The sequence below is a fragment of the Sycon ciliatum genome, chromosome 1, assembly GCF_964019385.1.
Source record: "Sycon ciliatum chromosome 1, ocSycCili1.1, whole genome shotgun sequence".
In the NCBI taxonomy this organism is placed as follows: Eukaryota; Metazoa; Porifera; class Calcarea; order Leucosolenida; family Sycettidae; genus Sycon; species Sycon ciliatum.
Genome location: NC_088643.1, coordinates 64765562 through 64792076, shown reverse-complemented (window position 1 = coordinate 64792076; position 26515 = coordinate 64765562). Strand labels below are relative to the sequence as shown.

The 26515-nt window shown below is 47.2% G+C and overlaps 3 protein-coding genes across 3 annotated transcripts; 2 read left to right on the top strand and 1 right to left on the bottom strand.

The window, feature by feature from the left end:
* The first annotated feature begins 2839 nt into the window (after positions 1–2839).
* LOC135804867 (neudesin-like) lies at positions 2840–10027 on the top strand. The gene is made up of 4 exons (XM_065318838.1): positions 2840–3095; positions 5886–5946; positions 7130–7239; positions 9542–10027. The coding sequence occupies exons 1-4, from the start codon at positions 2979–2981 to the stop codon at positions 9674–9676; spliced, it is 423 nt and encodes a 140-aa protein (XP_065174910.1). The 5' UTR covers positions 2840–2978; the 3' UTR covers positions 9677–10027.
* A 900-nt stretch (positions 10028–10927) lies between these two features.
* Positions 10928–15519, top strand: LOC135804864 (uncharacterized). Its single transcript, XM_065318834.1, has 5 exons — positions 10928–11756; positions 12952–13239; positions 13629–13784; positions 13893–14303; positions 14827–15519. The coding sequence occupies exons 1-5, from the start codon at positions 10935–10937 to the stop codon at positions 15025–15027; spliced, it is 1878 nt and encodes a 625-aa protein (XP_065174906.1). The 5' UTR covers positions 10928–10934; the 3' UTR covers positions 15028–15519.
* Positions 15407–25666, bottom strand: LOC135804865 (uncharacterized). The gene is made up of 8 exons (XM_065318835.1): positions 25429–25666; positions 23354–23520; positions 22248–22368; positions 21438–21597; positions 18326–18489; positions 16986–17117; positions 16555–16627; positions 15407–16237 (listed from the first exon to the last, which is right to left on the bottom strand). The coding sequence occupies exons 1-8, from the start codon at positions 25481–25483 to the stop codon at positions 16156–16158; spliced, it is 954 nt and encodes a 317-aa protein (XP_065174907.1). The 5' UTR covers positions 25484–25666; the 3' UTR covers positions 15407–16155.
* Positions 25667–26515: the final 849 nt, after the last annotated feature.

Sequence of the window (26515 nt, the reverse complement as noted above, 5' to 3'; positions counted from 1 at the left end):
AAAGTCATATGAAGAAGCTGGTGACTGAGGCAGTAACTGACGGGCTGTGTTCCCGTATGACGTATTCTCTCTGACAGTAGTGACAGATTCGTCAGTATTGCCGCTCGAGTGAAGGTACGTTGCATATGCTTCAAGCCCGTCATCGGATTGGTGATAGGTCCGCATTCGACAATCTCTCACAGTCGTCAGGCTCCTGGACAGTAGCAGCTGGGTGTGAGCTTGACAGTTAAGTTCAGGACGAGTACAGCACACGTCAGGACAATGTACCCATGGAAAGGCGATGACAAGACCACACATGAAGATTCGGCCGTACGTGGTAATACACTTTGATGATCTTCTAGCTAAAAGACGACACAGGTGTGGAACATTTCCCACACTGACTTAACCCTGGCCGCTGCCATCATGAACAAATCGGCTAGAAAGCTTAGAGGAGCAGGTTGGCCATCATTAGACTGCAGGTATTGAATGATCATCAGCTACTGTCCCTTGTAACCAGTATGAGTTGTTCCTCTGGTGCAACTCTCAGATTATGGTGTCATCTATGGTCGTGTTACTGAGTGCATGATGATGTCAACTTGAGCATGCTCTTTAAAAGTATCGGGCCTGTAGCTGTGTGGCCAGTCAGTTCAGTCAGTACTGGTACTAATAGTACAGTACTAGGAATTGTGCCGCATAACCTCCACGTGCAAGTAGCCATGCTAGTATAGCAACATGCCTGCTGGTATCTCCAATAACTGATATTCATCGACAAGTACTGACATCTAAGAGAGGCCCTTTGAAAGGTTTTGTGAGACCTAGAAGCAATCCTTCCATGCACCATGAAGTGATCTACGTGCAGAACAATCTGTCATGCGTTGTCCTATGTCCTACGGCGCTTTGCAGATGAAGTTCAGAGCCGACATGGTGCAAGTTCACTGCGATCAGGCATAACGATCAGGTAAAACTGGTGCAGAGAACGAGGTGCTTCCTTGCTAGACGATGGAAGTTATGTGATATTGGTAAGCTGTACATAGCTGCACATAGCGTCTCATGATGCCATTGTGTGATGGTGATAAGCTGCACATAGCGTATGCAGATGTGAGCTAGTGTGGGAGGTCCAGGTAAATGCACGGTACCAGCAACTGCAACTGGCGCTGAGACAGGTCAAATCCAGCTACACTGGGGCATAGTGCGTGGTCCAGCAGCGTGGAAGGGGAACGGCTTTATCTGGTGCGGATTCGCTTTACATGAACAGACTTGCTACTGCTGTACACCGGCCACCGTGGCTGATCCCTAACCGATCCCACTAAATTGCCTCCGCCGCTGTTGTTGCAGAGGGAGAGGTCAAGCTTGTACCCAGGGGTGTATCGACATTGACTTGAACGTAACCATCGTGACTCAGCTGCGGATTCGCCGCCGCTCCAAGCCACTACAGCCATTATATGTTCTGCAGCAGGCCTCATCTGCCATTATCTGAGGATATGTTGATCATGTGGCATTGTCCATCTTCGAGAGCTGGCATGGATCGATAGTTTTCGCTAAGCCGCGTATGTTTCCTTCCTACAAACATAAACAGATAGTTGCAGCCGGTAACAGATAGGAAGTGAAACTGCATGTGCTACACTGTACCCCAAGTGCTTGATGCTTCAATTAGCAGTGCTGCAATGGTTGACAAAGGAAAGACAGTAACGAGAACTAGGTCAGCCAGACTCTATCAACAACCGTGTGGCATCAAGTTTGAACTTCCTACCCGTTGACTGACCCACCTCTCCAAGCAGCGGAATTAAAAGGCGGCCGGGACAGTACTGATCATGTGCCCTTATTACCAAGAGTACATATTTTACAGGTTTAATGTACTCGTGATGCTACCAAACTGTACCCTGACCTCATGATCATGAGCGAGTGAAGCTGAATGTCTCGAGCTCGATGACATGAAACCGAGATGACTCGGACTTTGCACATCTCTATCTCTCTCAGTCTTCCTCTGCGCATCCAAGATGCCGCGGCTAGAGTTGTTAGCCAGTTAGTTGTAGAACGTCAGTACCGTCGGCCAGTGTCGTGTAATGTTATCGCATGAGGTGATTGTTTAGTAACTGGTGGTGTTAGGGGACATTATTGCATAACTTGTAGTTCCTTGGTCCTTTTTCTTTTCTATAAATTTATCTTTGGCTCTCATCCAAGTCCAAACTATTAGTCGTGTAAAATTGAATCCAAGCCGCATACATGCATGTAGATGCAAAGAATGATATTGATGAAGTGAGCACAATGAATGAGAAGTAAGACGTCACGAGATACTGACACCTACGGCTACGCATGTAAAAACAAAAAAACAAAAACATGTAGTGAGAGTTAATGCCGATATTATAAGTGAGATATAAAGGTAACTTGGGGCAATTTAAGTCGGCAGATGTCACTGTGTTGTATCAATGATTTTTTAAAGGACATGAGGACAAGGCGACGAGATATCGCGGCATACATTGTCGCGGCATTGTATTTCATTGCCATTTTGCACTCCGAGCGCAGTATTCCCAAGAGTATGACTGTACTCGAACTCTTGCCTATTGGCTTTAGTCTTGCCTTGATGTACTGTAGATCTACCCATGAACGTAACAACAAGACACTACAAATGTAAAATTTAATAATTTTAGTCATGTTGCTGATATCCACTGCACTGCCAGCTGGCGCATGGCCTCACCCAAAAAATGTGTAGCTGACACCCTACATGATTGTACTACTTGAGTACGCCGATACCTGGATACGGGAGGCTCACGTGGCCCCTAGCCTAGGCCCGAGGGCAGGGCTACATACATACAGATCTACCACAGCCTACAAAAAAGTACAGGGCGGATTATCATTCAAACACTGACTGACGAGCGTTTTGTGTGTTCAAAATCAAAGCAGCTGTAAGATCACTAAAATCTCTTCGACTGTTCAAGATCGAGAGATAATAATCAAAGCCATTGGTCAGAATTTAGCTACTGCAGCTAGTTGTAGTGAATATGGTGTCTCTGCTCAATCTGTGCACCACGTGCTGTGCTTTTCTTTTCCTCGCGTCGACTGTGGGCAGTGATCGTGTGTTCACTGAAGAAGAACTCGCAGAGTACGATGGATCAGACGTATGTACCCCACGTATAGATCCTCAAGCCAACTAACTGGTTGGACGTTTACTGGGATCATTTCTAATATTCATTTTAGTATGCAAGAGATCATAGCAAGCCTCTTTTGTAATACAGCACAAGAAGCACAGTTTTTTTTAAGAAGAGGATCCGGAAATAGAGAATGAATCAGTGAATGAATATATTCAAATGCAAATCATTTGGAGTCCATGCCAGAAAATTCCAGACATATCACTCCAAGTTGGTACCGCGCCGCGTTCATTGCGAAATGTGGTCGAAAACAGGGCTGGGTTGCGTAGCCTGGTCGCGTAATTTCAGTGATTTGTCGGGATTTTTTGGCGCCGACTGAACAGTTTTTTTTAATCAATACAAATAATGTTGGTGAATAGAGCTAGAGGTCGTAAATTTTAGGCTGCATTTCGAATTTCGATCGTGCAAGGAATCGGATCTGATGCGCCCAGCGCACCTCTACACTTACCGGTACATTATAATGATGTCCACCTGAGATCAAAAGGAAAAACTCAAATTACAATGTTGTATTTTTTCCAAAGAACGTTGAAAGGCCAAACCGCATGGTGAGGGCTAGACTCCTAGGTCCGTTCTTTAATCCTCTGCAAGACTCTGCAAGAAGTCGGAGAAGAGTAATTATGTCCTCTCTGAATTATGGGGGATTCTCCAAAGCTCACCAAGCTCTCTGAACTTTGGAGGTGGTTGAAACTTAGAGATTCCCACGCTTATGGACCTACGCGTGCGGATTACCGCAAAATACGGGTGTTTTTCGAGACATGGCCACAAAAACACGACCACAAAAAGATCATGCGGAAATAGTTGCTTTCTCTCATGGAAACCCTCAAAAATGACTAAAATTCCAGATTCGATCATGGGCAGCGTTTGATTGGACCTTGGTGGATCCAAAGGATCCACTCAATTGATCTGGATCCGGATCCAACCAATCGAACAAGCCCTTGGATAACTTTGACTCTACTTGTGCAATAGTCTGGTATCACATCTATCACGTGAACATGTTGGTTCCAACTGCGTCCACCCCTGGCCCCTGGGTAGGCCCAGACAGATCCTGCCGGCAATTCTTTCGGCAAAATATCGAAGAATTGAGAGAGCGGAAATTGCCGGTAAAATCGGAGCAAAATATCGAGATGTTGGGTAAAATTGATGCCTGATACTTGGATTTCCTTGTTTTTTACCCGTTCAGCAGGATACACTGCACTGCCCTACACTGTAGGACGAGATCATGTCACCGAAATATCACTGGGATTCACTGTGGATCGACTTGATTTTGGAAGAACCCAGGGACATGCGTGGAAACCAGTGTCGAGAAACCGACCCTGCGATTTTTATGAAACGAACGGGAAGTGGATAAAATACACGTTTTTCCGGAGCAAAATATCGAGGTTCTTGTGCCAGACTCGGCAAAATATCGAAGATTTCGCAGCAACATTTTGCGGCAAAATATCGAGGCGAGCGGAGCAGAATCTGTCTGGGCCTAGCCCTGGGTCTATGGGTCACATGATGTCGGCCATGTTGGTCCTACTGTCCACATGCCATGATCACTTTCTACCAGGGAGTCGGTATTTTTCGACTCCCTGCTTTCTACACAAATTTAGTCACATGATAAGGGGTCATCGGGCATTATCGATTACTATCACGGAACGAAAAGGTTTAGTTAACCCCCCAGCACCAAAAATATATTGACTTGACAGCTAGTAGAATGAATGGATTTTTCACCTATCGATCTTTTCAGAACAAAACTCTCCTTGACGCACCTACCCATAAGCGAATTTTTTTCGTGTTAGAGATCGACAATTATGGATGGCCCCTTAAGATGTGAAACCACTCTATACAAAGTGCGACTACGAATTGTATAGTGCGCCATAGTTGGCATGTGTGCAAACGTGCAATAATTGCACATTGCAACAAAAGGAATCCGAATATCCTGGAAAGGGGCACGCGCGGTGAAAGGGAGACACATTACGGGGTATGTACTCGTAGATGAGTATGCGGCGCTAATCCAGCACTGTATGGTAGACATGTGTGCAGAACATAGTTGCGTTACATACCAGTGTAAAACAATGTATTTCAAATCACATTGTTAATTTCTAGCGAATCCTTCAAACGAAGAGTTTATAACAAACCGCCACCAATCTTCTGCAGAAGAACAGTTGAAACTCAAGCCTTTTCTTGTGCACAGTGTATTTTGAAGGAAAGTGTACTATTTTCGAAGAAGAGTTAGCCATAACGTAGCGAACTGAACAGCAATGGTTGCGTTACACGCTACATCTGTCAAACATTTCATCTTAGGCGTGTAGGCTCTTTGCACGTCAGTATTGTACGGGTTCTATACAGTGTTAATATGCAAACTTCAACACAAGATTATGCCCAGGCGTTTAGCTTGCATGGGGCACTGGGGGGGGGGGGGGGGGGGGGGGGCATGTGCACCCCCTAAAACTATCGACTTAGGTTCAGCATGCACATATTGACCATGGATGACATGCACCAGCCATCCTACACATGCATTGTATGCGGCCGTGCACCCCCCTAAATTGGGACCTGCTGCGTCCATGGTGTCCAACCGTCACCCATTTCTGTTGGGATAACCTAGTGGTGGCGACTGCGGCGACGGCGGGGCGGGGATGTTGGTGGTGCACTATTTGTGCATTATCTCCTGCATACGGTCCATTTGTATGACCGTAGGTACTGTCCAGTAACGTTATGTGCTGAGCATGGTCCCTTCTGTGTGCATGATTTTACTGCCCTGTTTATGTGCCCGCGCAGCCAAGTAAGCCTATCTACCTCTCGATCAAGGGAGCTGTGTATGATGTGACTAAAGGAAAAGGTTAGTACTGGGTGCTGAATACGCTGCTTGTGCTTGGCATGCAATACTTCGAATGAGTGTGCTCTGTTAGTTTGTCTGGGCCGCCGGATAACATGCAATGGCCTGTACAATCTCTGGCATTGTCCCCGAAGACATGCTCTTGCAGATAGCTGTTGGCTCGAGCGTTGTCCTGTGTGCACGGCCTCTCTCGAACTGATTGCCTCGCCGTGTCCTTGCAAAGTTTCTCATTCTCATCCGAAGCTTTCTCATTTTGGTGCATGGGTAACTAGTAACTACACTGGAAAACTACAACAGTGTCAATGTCAGCCTTCACAATCTAAAATTTCCGATGCAAAAAGAAGAAAAAAGGGGGAGAAGAGTAGCCGAGAAGTGTAGTTTGGATAAGAAAAAAGTCCTGGAACGTTTGGTCTAAACCTAGTCAGAATCTACCTGATTGGTTAGCGCGACTGCAGACCCTGCCTCTTGCTGATAAACTACTGTAAATCAACGTATTTTCACTGATTTCGCTGCTTGGTCCCAACCGGCCAAAGTAAATCGCAGGCCAAAGTTTGTCATAGAGGCAAATGATGCATGATTTAGCCATGGATGCATGTGAGAGCAACAACAACTTCGAAGTACTGATCAATTTCTTTTTTGAAAACCCCAATCGGCCAGAGTTTTGATGGCGGCCAGAAGATTCATTTCGAGATCGGCCAAAGTTTCTCACCAGCCAATTTTTTTTGATTTACAATAGATGAATTCCTGACGAATGGATGAATTTCGGAAAGGCAAGCCAAGTAAAGTTTGGTGTAGTTGTCTTGACGGAAATGAAGCACTGACTGACCTGCATCAAGTGTGCATGCTCATGAAATTCCCACAGCGTGACATCCCCACACCCAAGCAGCCCACCATAACACGTGCAAAGTATAGTACTACTCAATGAAATCCAGTGGTCCAGCAAGTACATGCCTCGCGTTGCGCAGCCGTAGACCTGCGAACACTGGGCTGCGAAATGGTGCAAGGCGCAAACTTGAGTGACGCGACTGGATTTCATTGAGCAGCACTGTTTCTGCTGAAAAAGAACGGCATCTTGCGTTTCTCTTGTTGCATCAAGCCAGTGAGAACCAGATCAGTTATGGTGTCTTCAGTGCTGCTGCTGCTGCTGCTGCTGCTGCTGCTGTTATCGTTCTCATTTTGACCTTAGACTTCTACGGCAAGGATGCGGCGTACAATGCATTGGTAGGACGGGACAGCACCGTTTCAATTGCCAGAATGTCCCTCGAGCCTGCAGACCTGGCCCTAAAGCATGACATTGTGAGTAGCTATCGTTTTGGAGAAGTTTAGCTTCTGTGGTGCCTTTTTCTGTGAGGTAAAAGCACATACGGTAGTGTCTTGTATTAAAGCCTATCTCGAATAGAAGCCTATTTTGAAAACAAGCCTAATTTTTAAGATACTTTGTCGGCACATACGCCTGGTTTTAGTGTTGACACGCATAGAAATACCTGGTTTGTATAGAAGCCTGATGTGAATAGAAGCCTAGCCCTGACATCGGCTTCTACAGGAATAAGCCCGGCTTTAATACGCGACATTATGGTATGTACTTGTAGATGAACAGAAGAGTCATTCGCCCTCTTTGCGATGCGCTAATACATAACTTGAGTTACTGTGGAAATTTTAGAACCGTAGGCCTGATATCAGTGAACTTCTCCATGCAATGCTGTTCTCTTGGCTGATACACTCCACTTGCACACCACCACTATTGTGAAGCCTTATTCCGCACCGAGACATGGGTATTAAATGGGAAGTACAGTCAACTTTGCGAATAACGACATTCGGCGGGGCATCAGAAAAGTGTCCTTATTCGCGAAGTGTCTTTATACACAAAGTCCCATTTAAATGTATGTGAACCCATATTTTTGTATAGTATGACATGCATATCAAAATGAAGCTCTTTTCATGCTCTATGCAAATGTGTACTTTATTTTCATATTACAATTGAAAGGAACTATAAAGTCAATGTGGAGGGGAAATAGATTGAAAAATTAGCCTTTTGGAGCCATCAACAGGGACATGTACAATCATGTACTAGTACATGTACATGTGCATGTATGATGATTAGTGTACAATCATATACAACTACATGTAGTTGTGCTGAACACTCCAACTATTTAGAAGCAATATAAAATATAAATGCCCCCCCCCCCCCCCCCTTGGCTACATCTTCTTGACCGTGTGCCTTTATCCATCTCATGGGTTCTGGCACTTCTGAATGACAGGTACTTGAAATAGCTGTCAAAAGCCCAGAAAGTCGTTATTCAAGCAGTGAATATGACCTCGGGGCACTAAAAGCATGTCGCTATTCGCGAATTGTCGTTATTCAAATAGTCGTTGTATCCGAAGTTAAATGTATACAGTTAGATGGGACTTTGCTCTGGGCATGGAAATTCTGTCGTTATTCGCGAATTGTCGTTATATCCGCAGTCGTTATAAGCGAAGTTGACTGTATACCCTAAAATCAAATTTTCACCAGTTGTAGTCTTCGGGGTGCTGAGTCGAATGGTCTTGGTCCGAGGAAGCTGAGACGCTCCCTTCCTCCTTTATTCCCAATCGAACTCTGCGCACTTCCACCGAAACTGGGTGACTGCGCCCTACTAGATGGGGATTTGTATGCAAAATGTCACTAAAAGCGCCATTTCGTTCTTATAAAAGTACGGATGACCGCCATTGGCCCATATGTTGTAGTCTTTTGGACGCTGAGTCGACTGGTTTTGGTCCGAAAAGGCTGCGATGCAGCGTTCCTCCTTTATTCCCAATCGAACATGGTTGAACAAGCGGTCACGTGCTCCTGCGTACACCAGTCACCTGGTCACCGTGCCTGCAGGGTACAACTTACTAGCCTGTTTGACCTTTTTTGGGTGCAGTCCTGTCACTCGAGTTGAACCTTGGTGTGAAAGTTGTCGCCTGCTGGCGCGGTGACCAGGTGATTTGGGCACCCAGGAGCACGTGACCGCTTGTTCAACCATGTTCGATTGGGAATAAAGTAGGAGCGCTGCATTGCAGCCTTTTCGGACCAAAACCAGTCGACTCAGCGTCCAAAAGACTACAACATATGGGCCAATCGCGATCATACGTGCTTTTATAAGAACGACATAGCACTTTTAGTGAGATTTTGCATACAAATCCCCATCTAGCAGGGCGCAGTCACCCAGTTTCGGTGGAAGTGCGCGGGTTCGATTGGGAAAAAAGAAGGAAGGGAGCGTCGCAGCTTCCTCGGACCAAGACCATTCGACTCAGCACCCAGAAGACTACAACTGGTTAAAATTTGATTTTAGGGTATACTTCCCCTTTAATGCATCCTCCAGACAGCTGTTTAGGTCTATCAGAGCTGATCTGCAGAGATAGTCTGTCGATGTCTAAGATTTTCTTGTATTCTTTCCGCTGAAAATGATTGATTTGAGTTTGCAGAAATCAGCAGAACTCAGTCTCTTCTGAAATATCCAGAATTGGGGTTTGCTGAACACGATGCCATTCTTTGTTGACTTGCTGTATTCTGAAGTTTCACCTGTCGGGGTGTTTTCTGACCGTGTCGCGACTGTGTCTTCCTCTGTCCTCACAGAGTGTACTCTCGTCATCTGAACTGGAAGCCCTGGAGAGCGTAATAACCAGCACATATGTACCAAAATACCCCGTTGTTGGCCGGCTAGACGTTGCCGCTGCTGAGTCGGCGGATAGCCGCCGCACTGACCTCTAGAAATGCTGCTGATTTTAAAATTAATTATCATGTGCTCTGCTTCGCTGAATAATGCTGATGGTTAATTTCCGTGGCATCCGCTTGCCCTGTTGAACTCTGGCACCCAACCCAAGCCCCGTGTCCATGGTGTCCTTAGGTTTCCAATGCTGCGCTCTACGGTGTAGTGCGCACTAGACTATTAGTGATGTTCTTCTCGCATTGACTTTAACTGGTACACGAGTGTGCGGTGTTCCTTATAATAATTCCTATTTTTACACATATTTTATACTTGTCCTTGAACCTCTATAGCTCTCCTGGATATAGCACCGGTTTAATACAAGAAGAAAACATGACTTCAGTCGATTTTCATAATATGGTGTGACCATCAGTTTGTTACTTGCGGTGTGCTGGCAGATGTGCTGGCAGATGCTCTGATCTGCGCCAATGCTGTGTATGATCAATGACGTGCATGAGTACACTATATGAGTTGAGCAGGGCCTGGTGTCTGGCGATGTAAGGACATCTGTGCACATGTGCCACTGCTTGGGCCTTGGGCTTCTGCTGATCAATAGTGCATAAACTGCTGGTTTATGCACTCTTGCTGCAGGTTTGTGTACATTGTATTTGTGAAGTAACTTAGTTGTGGAGTTGTAGTCTAGATCTAGATTGTATACTGTAAGTATGACTGGTATTAAATTTTATTTTGACAATGCACATGTAAGTGTATGGTGTACACGGTGTATGACTGGATAGAAGAATCTACTGTGACGTTGTAGCTGAACTACAAGTAGAACATTTTCATTTTGATATCATCGTTTCATCCCTTGTGTTTTTCGGTGTTCTTCCTTCTTTCCATGTCGTATTGTTTGAATAAACTTGTTTAGACAAGTAGAACTAGAACAGTAGAAATACTAAAACGATTGCACGATGTGTGCATGTGACAGCGTCAGACTCAGTGGGCCTGTCTGTGTGTCACCAATAGTAAAATTAGTACAATCATTCTGATACCTACTTGTACTAGTCTTGTACTAAGTTGTAGCACATCTGTTGTGTGCATACCAGCTGTGTGCGCTGTATGCATGTGGGCAAGTAGGCGATCCGCGCCGCATTGACATACAGTGCTGGCAACTGAAATCCGACCCCCTTGGCGCCGCGCCGCGCCGCCAAGGGGGTCGGATTTCAGTTGCCAGCACTGTACATAACAATCATTATTACGCGGTACGGTAGTGGATAAAAAAATGTATGTTTTTCTTCTTTTAGCAGATTCGACTGTCTTTCAATGACTTCTTGGTGGTTTGCAATTAATTTGATCATGGCGGAAATTTCTTTACGAAGATTTGTTGGAATACTCCTAGTGGTGTGGATCGCTACCTACCGTGTTGTGTCCACAGCTAGTAATGAAGTACTGGTTACAGTAAAGCACGCTTCAGTAGGCGAGCACGGTTTCATTGTAGCTCGCGATAACGTCCTATCCTCCGAAAACATTCAAGATTTGCGTGCACTCGTTCTAAAACATTCCGTGTGGCGCTATGTGGGTAGACCAGCAGCAGCAACACCAGCAGACAATGCGGATCTGCTCGGAAATAGTGGATACGAGAAATCTGGCTGGCCATGGCTGGCTTACATGAATGTCTCGTTGTTCAAGAACTCTGCGGTAGGAGGGAAATTGCTAGCTACGGTCGAGGAGCTAGGCAATACGAATACGGCAGAAGGTGGCAAGTTTGATGTGGAAGATGCGACGGCCTATCTGATACGCCGTGGGGACGACTCACGAATGACCAGCGGTAGTGCTGCAGGTTTAGCGGCTGACGATGGCCAGAGGCGGTCAGTAAATGTTCATGTGGAGTTGACGTCTGGACCGTGGAAGAAGAACGACTACGGCGAAACAGTATTCTACTCGCCGCATGTGGATGACGTCACCGGTATGAATGAAGTTCAGGAGGCGGTGCACCTGAAGCCGGGTCGGGTGATGGCATGGACGGATGGCATTCCATTCACTCTGCGTCCACCGTCCATGAACAAGCCACAGTGGCGCTGCGGGCTTCTCGTTCGCTACTCCACCAGTGCCGATCTGGCACGGGAAGCTGTGTCTAGATATGAGGTAAGCGCTCACAACAGCTATGCCGGGAAAACTAAACTTGCATGACGGCTATACCGGGGAGACGATCTCGCACAAAGCTATCGGAGAGACGATCTTGCACAAACCTATCCTGGGGAGACAATCTTGCACAAAGCTATGCCTGCCCTAAGTATGGAGTGTCTGAGGGTAAAACTCACATCCCATGAAACACCCACATATTCCGCAAAGTACCGCGAGAGCGCCCCACCTTGATTTCACAACCAAGGGAAGGAAAACTGAATGGCAGAGTGCTACTACGTGTGTACGGTGTGAGAACCTTTGTGTGCTAAGGTCACACTTGGCACGTTTTGCGTGGAGCCCACATGTCCTGTGTACAGTGGCGATGCAGTCTGGATATCTGCCAGAGGTGTTATTGTCCTCATTCTTTCAGGCAGTGTGTTTTGCAGTTTTTACTTCTTCCCAGCATGCTGCGCAAGTATTCTGGATGCATGCAATGAAAACATTGCACCATGTACTTGAGAGTTTCGTCGTCATCGTCCACCTACATTGTATAGCCATCCCTGACGCCGGCTCCTGAGGGGTGATACGGCCCAGGTCGGCTTCAGGGCCGATTGTCCCCCCCCCCCCCCCATGCCCAATTTCATTGTCATGGGAGGATTTATCTCTAGCTCTATGATGCATCATACCTACTGTACTTGTTTCAGGTACACAACCTGAATCCAGCCACAGATATACAGTTAGCACAGTAGACGTCACCATGCTCACTGGACTGCAAGAACAGTCAAGGGCTGGAGGAAGAGAATGTAGCGAGGAGTGTACGAGGGCCATGCAACATTATTTCTATAAAAGCACTTCAGAAGTATTACATTAATTGTATTGCTTTGAGATGGCGATGCAGCGTGGCAGCGCTCTGTTGGGCTACTCGACACAGTCACATGGTGTGAAGTATTCACGGTAGAGTCAGACCTCGCTTAACCGCACCCATCCGTTTTCCACGAAAAATATCTGGATAGGCGAGGGAATCGGATGATCGAACACACATGCTGTATGTATGGATGACATGTGCTGTAAATCGGTAACCAACGATTTTCTTCCGGATGGTGAGGGATCCGGATAAAAGAGGACCGGGTAAGCGAAGTCTGACTGTATTGCAGAGAATGATCACTTGCATATTGTTGTTGTACGGTGTACTTCTGCTGCTCATGTTTGTATCCAGCAAATCTCCAAAGCCATCGAGGAGGAGCAGAGGCAAGAGTTTCCACCGGCCTTGCACCCTGGGGACTCAACTATCCCAAGCACTGGTGCCCTGGAAAAGAAGTTGACGCGCACGTTTCAGGACAGCGACGGCAAGACCATTGCCGTGTTCGATAGCGTCTGGAGTGCCGAGCAGATGGAGGAGCTGCGCAGGTACCTGCTGTCTGCGCATGCCAGGTACCGTCCGCGCCTCGACTTCTCTGATCCGGACGAGATGAAGGACAATGCCCGTTGGTCGGCTGAGTTTGAGGTGAGGAATGTACCGAACTAACTACTACACACACCCAGTCTAGTGAAGTCTGATGCCTGGTGTCCGATTATCCCGGTCTGGTTTTATAGCAATGCATAGGGCCGAGCAGCAATGATACTATGTTGTGATCTCTCGGGATATACAGCTCAGCAGTGCTCAGCGCATGAGATATTGAGCTATGGAGCTGACACTACTTTTCCTCAACCAGTTTGTGAAGCATCGGTGACTCGATACGTATACCTGTGTGTCTGATACGCATGGAGTGAGACCTCCACAGCTTGGACTCTTCCCTTTGCTACAGACCCTGACTTTCAATGCATTGCCAGGGAGCACATGCTAGTCAGCACTGGCCGAGATCTGACCCCAGCGCTTTTCTCTCTTGCTTTCAGATTGGCAGCCTGGTGAAAAGCCAGTACTGGGCAGTCATGCAGAAGCTGGTGACATTGGTGTCGAAGACGTCGGGTTGGTATCCGGTGGGTGTCGGTCTGACCGCAACGCACAGCGCCGACGACGTTCATATCCACCGTAATTGCCATGTGGATGAGGTGAGCGAGTTTGTTTTGCCATTGCTATTCACTCAGCACAGTACAGCAGTTACATGATGGGTGGCCTCTCTGTCTTTCGAATGTTCTTCCCGCTATTTCTGTCTGCAGAACGAGTATACATTGCAGATGTACCTCGGAAATGACTATCCCGACGCAATACACGGTGAAACCATGTTTTATGAGCCCATGGCACTGCCATCTCGACAGCAACGTGTGCGCAGGTTCGGGGAAGAAGGCTACGAAATGGATGGCCCAGACGAAGACGAACCGGAGGAGCTAGATGAAGACGAGATGGGACCTGGTTCCGATGGTGCAATGGCCGGTCGCAGCTCAAAGGCAAGAGTCAACTATGACGTCATTGGCGGGGTTCGACCCCGCGCTGGACGGATCTTGCTATTCCACAGCTCTATTCTGCATTCGGGCAGGCCGCTACGAGCTGATAATCGCACTATTCACTACATCCTTACCGTGAAAATGGCCAGGACTGAGCAGATTGGGAAAGCGAAGACATTACATGCGGTAAGAGACGATAATGGGTGGCAAGTGGTACAGCCAGAGACTGTAGAGTTGAACGCACCACATGAATTTGGAGTGTGATCACAGGGTTTAATGCAATCAGGAGTCACAGCAGACCGTTATCTTCTTATGGACCCGGTCCGGGGATGGCCGGACCTTAGTTTGAAAAAGTTGACCCACCCAATTTGTGCAAATGGGGTTGTTCGTGAATAAAGTTCATTTCCGGTCAAATATCCCATTTGGCCGGACCACTTGAAATTCCAATGCTATACGGCCCTGTGTGTAGTTTTCCAACGGAACTCATGCGTGGTCGGGCGCAGTGTGTGTGGTGGCCTTTGGTGGTAGGGAGGTACCGGCCATGAGGATTCTGTTAATTAAGGCAACATGGGTGCAAAACTTGGCATCACTGTTTACAGTTTGTGTGCACTCAGACTGTACTACACCCCCCCCCCCCCCCGATGTGCATGCGTTCCTTCACCCGCTCACAGTGTTGTGTACAATGTACACTGCATGTGCTTATGTTCAGATGACTCCCGGCACGGAGGCACTCGCCGAGACCTTGCACAGTGGTCTACAGGCGGCAGGAAAGGAAGCTGCCAATGATGGTGACTACGTGAGTAAACATCTGGCCAGTGCGGAGGAATTGGGCAAGCTGATTGAAGCTAGGGAATCCGAACTGGCCGCATCTAACGAGAAAGCTGTCCAGGATCTCCACGGAAGGCTATGAATGCTGCCGCACGTATCATCGACTTGCCTGCTTGGACGTGGAGTAATCGATGCGGGTGTCTCCATTGCTACCTTTGTAACCATGGTAACCGACCGGCTTGATGTATACTCCTGATCTCACTTACTGTAAAAGCCATTATTCTAACAAGGCGCATATATAACGATTTCCCAAAATTGACCAGTTTACGTGTGCCAAAGATAACGATTCTCACTCATTCTCAACGCTCAATAGCAACAGTATCGTATTTCTCCTCGTTAACTCGTTAGAATTAGCACTTCGTTATATATACATGTATGGCTTTTACGGTAGCTAGATTATCTCTATCTTATCAGCACGTGTTATGCCTCGTGAAGAGGCTGCAGACTCCCAACAACATACATAGTCATTCGATCACTCTTGATTGGTAGCCCTATGCGAAGTACATTGAAATGGAATATTGTCCTATCCACCATAATATTTTGCACAGAGTATTCGTAAAAAAATTATATCCAATTCTTGCTCTCGCACATGATTCGTTACAGAAACAAAGGAAGGAAATCGGCTTTAGTATTCAGTATTATAACAATGTCATTAGTATATGCTTCGGAGTGCAGCCAGGCACATCTCATTCAGGATAATAATAGAAATAGTTGTGCTTGGATATCGTTCACGATACTGTGGTTCGAACCAGGGGATCCATGGCTAAGCATACTTTGAAATGGTTTGTGGGTGGCACGAAGGACAAATGGGAGGAGGGGGGATCCATGGCTAAGCATACTTTGAAATGGTTTGTGGGTGGCACGAAGGACAGATGGGAGGAGGGGGGATCCATGGCTAAGCATACTTTGAAATGGTTTGTGGGTAGCACGAAGGACGGATGGGAGGAGGTGATGGCAAGCGGAAAATACAGGGTATGCGATCAAAGGCTGGTATTGATCTTGATGCAAGAAGCTGCAATGGTGTAATTAGAATTAGAAAGGGCAATTTCCAGACCTAAAAAATAGCAAGAGACTATTGTCTAGTACTTTTCAATCAACCTTGACTGGTATTCATCCCATCGGCTGTGACTGGCGGAGATATTCAACTGGGAAAGAGCCTGGCAGATGGGCCATTGGAACACCTGAACACTGTGGCCAGCCATTGGAGCACCTAAACACTGTAGCCATGTGGCGGACTTGCACTGTCTGTGCGTGTTAACAGGGGCACATCTCCTCCAAACTGTTGAGAAGTCCTGTGAAGGGTAGAATGAGGAGAACAGCAAAAAAAAACACTATGAGTCATGGCTTCCTCTCCATTACCTCCCTCAGTACCGGTACAAGCTCATGTACTTCATCATGGTGATTCCTGGCAGGTGCATTAGAGGGAATCCCCATCCCCATATCAGCAGGAAATACAGTACTCTTACTGACATTACACGACTGCCGGGTATTGGTGTCAGGTATACACGCTATCCCTCCCCCCTACCCCCCACCCAGTACATGGCCCGCGTAGAGCCAGCCTTGGGCACTTCGGCACTGGCTGTCCCAACGCTAACGTCGTATCCCTCACCTTCTGTACATGCCACCGCTACTGCCAATGGTGACTGCACCATCAGTCCCGGTTGACGCGCTGTTGGGTAGATCTGAGCACACCGGGAGAAAAGGGCAACACAGACATGGATGTTGTTAATCGAATTACCTGGCGCCAGCCTTACAGGCCATATTCGCAGTGAGCCACTCACTTCAATCGAGTCCATTATCACCACACATATAATACACTCTTTCTGACCCACAAGTCTGTACATCATGCAGAACTTACAAGGAGGCATATCCGAAAGGAACTTGATTTCTCTGAGTCAGTGAGTGAAGGAGAGAGAGAGAGAGAGAGAGAGAGAGAGAGAGAGAGAGCGGGGGGGGGGGGAGGGGGAGGGAGGGAGGGACTCAGGGAAAGAGAGGGAGAGAGAGAATTAGATCCAGTCATATGGTGCTGTAGGTACTGACCCTTTTCATACAAGATCTTGATTCTTTCCTCCTCTTTCTTCTTCGCCACTGCGTTGGAATACCGCACAACAACAGTCATCACCAGTATCACACCTAGTATTCCCAATGATGGCCACAGTGCACCCAGTGGATCTGAAACATCAAAGGAACAGAGAGGGTTACACACACGCGCGCGTGCGTACACACACACACACACACACACACATACACACACATATGCACGCACACACACACACACACAAACACACATACATGCCCGCAGAGAGAATTACTAGTATTATAATCATAATTTCTTAATGTGCGCAAGCTCCACTGCAGCCACTTCATTGAATGGAAAATCCTGATGATGGCTCCTGGCCGAATATTTGATTGAGAATTATTGTAATTTGCAACGAAGAGACCACTTGGATTGAAGATGGTGTGTGTGTAAGGTTTTCCATTTTATAATCATCGTTGTTCACCTAAACAACTTGAGCAGATACGAGTACTAGCCATTTTGGCAACCGTGCACGCACTACAACCCTGTTCCGAAAAGTAAGCGCCTGGCATGCAGTGGCACTTGCAGCCGCGGCGATTGCTTTGTAAGCGCCTGGCATGCAGTGGCACTTGCAGCCGGCGCGGCGATTGCTTTGTAAGCGCCTGGCATGCAGTGGCACTTGCAGCCGGCGCGGCGATTGCTTTGCACTACTGACTACTCACGTTCTACTGTGGAACTGAGTACACTGTAGTCCTCAGAGGGAAGGTTTGCAGCTTGCACTTTTACAGACTCTACTACTCACACAGTCATGTGACTCGAGTCGGTTTTGCACTGTTATCATCCTCATATCTATACCAGCACAGTGCACAGAGCTCACTCTACGGACTGACGGGCAGCTTAGGGGTCACGGTAGGACATGCCATGGTCACTACGGCAGTGTCCGTTCCACTTTCTCCCCGGGTACCTCATGACCTAATGATATAAATAAGGACTTAGTCGGAGGGTAACTTATAAGCACACGAAAAGACGAAGTCAGTTGTGAACCTGATGAGGCCTTTCGGACCATTACTTCTCAAATCAGTACATGGTGATAATGTGATGAAGCACAATGACCTTCTCTTCATGCGCTAGTTAATGATATGCAATCGGATATGCCCCATGACCCCCCCCCCCCCCCCCCCTCCAGGGATGCACATTGTACTCACAGTGCTAGTATGTTGTATCATCGTCCCAAAGGTTGTGAAGTACTCTACGCCGCAGTTTCCCTGCACCTCCCAAGGTTTTAAAACTCCACTAGCCTAGAATACCTTCAACACGTCCCTATAGCTACGCGATAAACCACAATCATGCAAACTTCTCTTACCTCGTACCCGGACCAGTGCCCCGGTGCTCTCCACTTCGCCTAGTGGGCCTGAGCTGCTGTTCGCCTCTCCGTAATTCTGACCGACGCACGTGAACATGCCATCGGAGCGATCTGAGTATCGAGCATCCTCGATTGATAGCGTGCTTTTTGTTGCCCGTTCCGTCCTGAATGCAGTCCATGCCCATGCACAGCAGAACAGTTACATGATTCAAACTCAAGCAATGTGTGTGTGTACGCGTGTGTGTGTGTGTACGCACGTGTGTGTGTGTGTGTGTGCAGTGTGTGTGTGTGTACGTGTGTGTGTGTGTGTACATGTGTGTGTGTACGTGTGTGTGTGTGTGTGTGTGTGTGCGCGCGCGCGCGCGCGTGTGTGTGTGTGTGTGTATGTGGTGTGGCCAGCTAGTTGGGTTGGCGGGTAGAAGAGACGGTTTCAAATAGGACATAGGTTGAAAACAGAGCCGGGCTCAATATTCCCTTTCTCTCTTGGTATTAGATTAGAAACATATGTCACAGTGAGACTACGATGTGTTTTACTCCGAGCCAAATTATCATGGCTCTGCGATGACCAGAAGTGCCATACTAGGCAGATGAGTTTTTGACGTGCTGCTTCGCATTGCAACATGAGTTAGATGTCTTTCGAAATATCAACAATGGCTCAACTGATTTCGAGTGAACGTAGCGTCCAACACACCTTAGGCTTTATCTACTCCTCAACTAGTCAAAAGCTGGAAATACCGGGATGAACAGAAGAGTCAAGACACAAAGAAACATCAATCGTTGCCGCGAAGATGGAGATCGCTGGTATCTCCACCACTAATTTCCCTGCGGTTTTGCCACGCAGCTGCTTCTTCCTCGCTGCTCGCTTGGCGCAGGCGTGCTCAGGTCTCCAATATTTCAGTGTGTACATCTCTTGGTCCGCACCAAAAGGCTGGCATACCGTGCTATTGTCCTTCCTGCTCTTCTCTGCGGTGCGGAGACATGGCCCATCAAGGCGGGTCATATTCACCGACTCAACACCTTTCACCATCAGTGTATTTGCACAATTCTCGGCATCTCTCGTCGTGAGCAATGGGAGGAGAGATTGTCGTCGGCCTCACTGAGCGAGCTGGCAGGGGTAGACGTCGACATGGCCGATGTGATCAGGAAGCACTGCTTGCGGTGGCTTGGTCATGTTACACAGATGAAGGAGACCCGGCTGCCCCAAGCAGATGCTGTTTGGTGAACTGTCCTGCAAGCGCCCGCAACATGGTCCCAAGAAGCGCTGGCCGGATGTTGTGTCTGCGGACTTTACTGTCATCGGTTTACCTGAAGCGGACTGGTATGACACAGTGCAGAACAGATCCACCTGGTTTCAGTGTTGTCGACAGAGGGACGGCAAGGTAGACCCAGACATCCTGTACCCCAACTGAGAGTGAAATGGCCGATGAGGATTGATCTTCAGGACGATTCCAGCGCCGGAGCGCTGTCGCTGGGCTGCTGCACTGGCATTGTCGTGTGTGTTGACTTGAGTTTGAGCTCAAACTGTTCCCCTTGCCAAGATCTTTCCAGGGAGTCCAATATCAAAAAATCGATTAAGGTAAACTAAGTTATGACTCGTTGTGTGTCCACATTTCAGAAAATCGCCGCAAATTTTATTCTGTGATGTGATTAATCGGCCGGTAAACGGTTAAAGGATCTTCTTGTTAAACCTTTGCTGGTACAGTGAGACCTCGCTTAACCGCACACATCTGTTTTCCACAAAAAATATCCGGATATGCGAGGGAACCGGATAATCAAACACTCGTACTGTATGTATGTATGATATACATGTATGCTGTAATTCCCTGTAAATCGGTAACCAATGATTTTCTTCCGGATGGCGATGGATTCGGATAAAAGAGGACCGGATAAGCGAGGTCTGACTGTACATCACCGTAGTGATAAGAAAGCGTTTGCTGCAACAAATTTAAAGGGGAAGTTAAGGCAAAAATCAAAATTTCACCAGTTGTAGTCTTCGGGGTGCTGAGTCGAATGGTCTTGGTCCGAGGAAGCTGAGACGCTCCCTTCCTACTTTAATCCCAATCGACCTCGCGCACTTCCACCGAAACTGGGTGACTGCGCCCAACTAGATGGGGATTTGTATGCAAAATGTCACTAAAAGCGCCATTTCGTTCTTATAAAAGCACGGATGACCGCGATTGGCCCATATGTTGTAGTCTTTTGGACGCTGAGTCGACTGGTTTTGGTCCGAAAAGGCTGCGATGCAGCGTTCGGCCCTTATTCCCAATCGAACATGCTTGAACAAGCGGTCACGTGCTCCTGCGTACACCAGTCACCTGTTCACCGTGCCTGCAGGGTACAACTTACTAGCCTGTTTGACCTTTTTTGGGTGCAGTCCTGTCACTCGAGTCTACCTCGAGTTGAACCTTGGTGTGAAAGTTGTCGCCTGCTGGCACGGTGACCAGGTGATTTGGGCCCCCAGGAGCACGTGACCGCTTGTTCAACCATGTTCGATTGGGAATAAAGGAGGAGCGCTGCATCGCAGCCTTTTCGGACCAAAACCAGTCGACTCAGCGTCCAAAAGGCTACAACATATGGGCCAATCGCGGTCATCCGTGCTTTTATAAGAACGAAATGGCGCATTTAGTGACATTTTGCATACAAATCCCCATCTAGTAGGGCGCAGTCGCCCAGTTTCGGTGGAAGTGCGCAAGTTCGATTGGGATCAAAGTAGGAAGGGAGAGTCTCAGCTTCCTCGGACCACGACCATTCGACTCAGCACCCCGAAGACTACAACTGGTGAAATTTTGATTTTTGCTTTAACTTCCCCTTTAATGATGGTGGACATTGAACAAATTAAACATACCATTGCAAGAGTATGAGTTTTAAATTCAATGGTATACAGACGTTGTTTTATGTGTTTTCACAGAACATGGAACTGACATACCGGTAGTTTTGACTGCCCTGGCCGGTCTATTTCGAATTCACTTGCTATGATTTGCACACCAAAAGCGGTTTTAAAATCGATACCACTACAGTGCTGATGCACAGGCCAGTGTTAGACGACCACAAAAGAGACCAGCGCGGCAAAGGCATGGCGTGGCCTGAGGCGGCTGCTGTTGGGGCAACTCACAGTTCGTTGTTGGTTGATCTCCTGCTATCGTTGACCAGCCTGCCAGCCTGCATCCAAACAACGTTCGGTGCCGGGAATCCAGTCACAGTGCACGAGAGTGATGCAGAAGAACCCTTGTTGGTCTCGTCCGTCGACGGGTTAGTTTGAATGGCGGGTGGAACTGCAACGGTGCACATGAGAAGCAAGAAAGGGGTACTCAGCGGTGACATGAATAGTCACCGTCCCACAAGACGATCAGGCACATAACACTGATAGCTTCTCCTCTTTCTAAGGCTCTGAATTAAACAGAGGTCATTGTGAACTACTTCAAGTATAATTATGAGAGAGGCCAGTGATGAAAAATCCATTACCCAGTCTGCTGGTATGATATGGCTATGTTATAGACTAAGCACTCTTCGTCAGTGTTCCAAGCAGGGAAATTGGTACCTGACCTTCCATTTTGCGATATGACAGCCCAGCTCAAGGTACTAAAAACAAAGACTATAATAGTTATCTCTCCTTTCATCTCTCAGGCCTTCCCTAATTTGGACAGTGGTCGTGTGTTGCCTGCCTGCCCGGTGGATGCCCAAACGCAACACCGTAAACAGTAGTGCAGGCATGCGTCGTATCATGCCATTAATGCAGTGGATGACATCGTACAGTCACACACACACTGGGTGCAAACTGTTGTTGCCTCACCAAGGCCGGGATAGTAGATAGTCGCACTTGAAAAGAAAACACTCATCAGGTATTCAGTAAAAAAAATTAAATTAAAAAAAATCAGTTCCGGGCCACACGCCCAAGGTCTGAAAACTCAATACCAGATCTTACAGTACAAGGTGATGTTCCTGCTCGTGCCAAACCGGTACACTCCGGCATATTCAACAGACGGACTGCAGATTGTCAGCTGGCCTGTCACGGAGCTGGAGTAGCAGCTTCCGCAGTCACAATTCTGTCCGGGCAGAGACACCATGAAAAGAGCCACTGATGAAGGCAGTGCCAGATCGTAAGTCCAGAAATCTACGCAATGGCCTTCAACTAAGCACCCGTGACATGCTTCGGAACTGGGATAGGTCATCCCTGAGATCCAAACGCATGCTCTCAACGTTGGCCCACTGACTAGGCTGTAATCTTCAGATAGCCTGACACAATAGACATAGCCACCACGAGCCAGTGCCAGGACCTGATCGATACTGGATGTGAGTCGATGCAGTGGGTGCATCAGGTACTATACTACTAATGTTTATATACAAGGAAGCTAGCATTACTGACTTGGGGGGGGAGAGCCAGAACCAAAAGAGTCAATAGTAGCTTCTTATTGTTCTTTCGTCAAGGTAGGCCAGTGTACTATGGAGGCCACAATCCAAAATGAATGGATGAGAAAATAATGCAACCAATCTAGGATCCTGTTTATGGCAATCATGCGGCAATGTTTCTAGCTAATTTCGAATGTATCCACGCTGAGTACCTCATACCGATATACATACTAGTGTGCGTGTGTGTTTCGTAAGGCCACATATACATTGGGAAACCGGTAGAGAGAGAGAGAAAGCAACAGACAGACAGAGACAGACAGAGACAGACAGACACTGACTCAGACAGACTGACAGAGACAGACAGACAGATACAGACAGTCAGACAGAGACAGACAGAGAGCTAGAGAGGCAGACAGACAGAGACAGACAGACAGACTGATGGAGAGACGGAGAGACACACAAACACACACACAGAAAGAGAGAGACGGGGAGGGGGGGGGGAGACGAAATAAGAGAGCAAGAGCTAATCCAGGTCTGTTCACCAGGCTCTAACTCTGCTGCTGAGAACATGATAGCCCTCCGCCCTATCCTATGAAGTCACAAAAGTGATGTTTAGCAATTGTATCTCACAAAAGTGTCTGCTAAGAGCGCAACGTTGGGTCCTCACACCACATCACTCACATCTGCAGTGATAATTTTCTTGCTTCCAAAGTACCAGACCCCTACACCGTCTGGGCTGCTGTTAGTGCAACTGATCGTAGTATTAATACCGGCGTTTAGAACAGTGGTCATCACGGACGTGCCATTTCTTTCGCTGGTCACCGAGCATATTCCAGCCACATCCTCGACTAAAACAAACAAACACAAGTGCAGCAACAAGGGGGACTAAGTTCGCCTATAAGCCGATTTCATATTTGTCAACATGCAGGAGTGTAGTGTAAAACGATGATTTGTACGGCACAAAACAAGAAAGAAAGAGAAACTTTGTTCAGAACCGTTTTCTTGATACGATCATCAATCGAAACGCAAGAGCATTCAAAGTTTTCAAACACATGCACACTCACACACACGCACACACACACACACACACACACACACACACACACACACACACACACACACACACTTGTACTTGTTGCTCACTGCCAAAACTGGCCACGTGGGTCTCCCCAGGAGAGGGGAGAGAGACTCAAAAGGAATCTTGGAAAGATGACTCAATTCGCTATTGAACTGCCCAACGGCCGACACCCCCTGAAATCCCCAAAACTCTGGGTGGACTTGAGCGGATCCCACTTAAGTTATGGGCTGACCACACCTCAGTAAGTGGGTGAGGACAAGGTGCAGAAAAAGGATTGACGGCATCAGGGTATCCGTCCAGGGATCCAACTGCAGTTACCCCTGCCCTCAGTGAAGGTAATACTTGCTACTTGTGTGGGTGGCTAAATCAGAGTGAATTAGCCCCCCCCCCCCCCCCCGAGCAAAAGCCACAGTCCCAACGGAACAAAGAATGTCGATTGTTACTGGACGATGACGAGACCAGTACGATATTTGACAAAGCGGTCTAACTACAATTCGAAGCAGCAAAGCAGCACACCACCCAACTTGGGTGGGTCATAAATATCAAAGATAAGTAAAGAAGGGGGAAGCTTTGCGAGAACGAATTGTACAAGCCGAAAGCCAAACTCCTACAGTACTCCTCATGCATGACATTGTGATGAACTAGTTCACTACAAAACAAGTTGTTTCACACGACGTACGTAGTTAGACCGCTTTGTCAAATCGCCTACTGGTCTCGTCATCGTCCAGTAACAATCGACATTCTTTGTTCCGTTGGGACTGTAGCTTGTGCTCGTTTTCGTTGCGCTTGCCTTCCCCTCTTTGGTCTTCCCATAACCTTGAACCTTCCAAGTTGGAAGGCTGTTGGTTAGCGCTACGGAGATGTGTTGAAGCTAGGTGTCAGGACGTCGAATGTCTCAGTACTCTGTCAGTTTTGTGCCTAGTTGTTGCACTTTCTGACTGTATACAGTATCTAGTTACAGTGGTGGAGAGTTACTCTTAACTCGTTTCCATATGTCCTTTTCCTTTCTACTTTTATTATTGGAGCTGATTGTTTAGTAACTGGTGGTGTTTGTGGACAGTATAGCGTAACTTGTAGTTCCTTGGTCTTTCTCTTTTTGTATAAATTAAACCTTGGCTCTCCATCTGAGTATATTTTATTATTATTAAATTTTGAATAGGGCAGTCCCACAGGCCTAGGGCCATTTTACAGGGTACCCTATGAATTGTTGAATAGATGAACATGTGGTAGTACTTCAAGCAGTGCTGCAAATTTATCCAAAATAGCTCATGAATATAGCATCCTCGGGACTTCACCGCCTGCACTGACCGTCTACAATGTATAAACGCGGCGGCTTTAATCATGCAGCGGATTTCATTATTGTAAGAGCTGAAATGTGGTGCTGCAGCATGATCACCCTTTGCTCGTTTTTACAGAGGTTGTGTATTCAAGGCAACAGGCCCATCGACCATATTCATCCATCTGTTGAGCGTAGGAGCTGCGGGTAGCCATCAAAATCCCGGTGAGAGGGCAGATAATGAGATATGCCTGTTACAGTCTAATCGTGAATTTAAATAGGGACTTGCAGTCCTGCAGCGACTTCGTCCGGTGGTAAAGCTAATCAACGAAAAATGTAACTATTAAACCCACTCGGCCCTTATTTTAATATTTATGGTGACCTACACTTCACTGAACTCACTTGCCAGGATACAGATCACACTTGCAATGAGGAGTAGCACGCACCGGACGACCATCGCCAGTCCTGCCGCGCGGGCCCTGCTCTTGAGATTTGATGATCACAACAATGCTGCGGTTTAGCGCGTAGCGACCGGCACCGATCGAGCTCCCCCTCATGCACCTTCCCCTAATGTCGTAAAGATACGCAGCAACGACAGACGACGAGATCGAGATGCTACTCAATATCACAAATTAATAATGATTGTCTGGTCCTCTGGATAAGCTGTGCATATGCACGTAATATTTGTGGCCTCATGAGCTCAGTTTAGGGCTAGGGCTAGTACAGTAGTCATGGTACTGGTAGTCGTAGACTCGGAACGAAAATAATTCGTGAAATGAAAAGTCGTGAGACTGGTGATCGATAGACTAGAGTACGAGTAGATCTACTAGTACTAGTACTAGTAGTGACTTACTAGACTAGAGTAGAGACTAGACTCAGCTCAGCCGTAGTCGATCGACGTGTTTCCATAGTGCCTAGGCTGTGGTGCATGCTATGCTCTGATGAGTGATGTGATAGATTCAATAACTACAACTAAGTACAAGTGCCCTTTCAGCCTCTCACTGTCTCAGGCTTCACTCTTCAGTTCTGTTATGTAGCTTTTCTGGTCTTTGTTGCCAGTGGCGAGTAGTAGGCTTTTCCACATTACGTTTTGCATCTTTTTGCATCTTGGGGGTAAAATCGCATCGTCCCAGAAAAAAACATCTTCCAATTTTTTTTTGGGGGGGGGGGGGTATTTTCAGCCTCAAATCATTTAAAATGGGGTCCTTTTGCATCTTTTAAATTTTTTTTGGAGACAAAAACATCATTCGATATTCCCGGAAAAAATCGAGTTTTGCATCCGCATCTTGCCGTTATTTTTTCGCTTAGTGTAGGGAGGTGGAAAAGCCTAACGAGCATGCGCACGTGACATATTTTCGATTTGGGGATCACGTGGGTATATCGCGGCCATGTTGTTGCCATGGCAACGGATGCATTTTCGCGCGCATCTTGGCTGAATTTTTGCATCTTTTAAATTTTTTTGGAGACTGCCATTCGCATATATGCATGC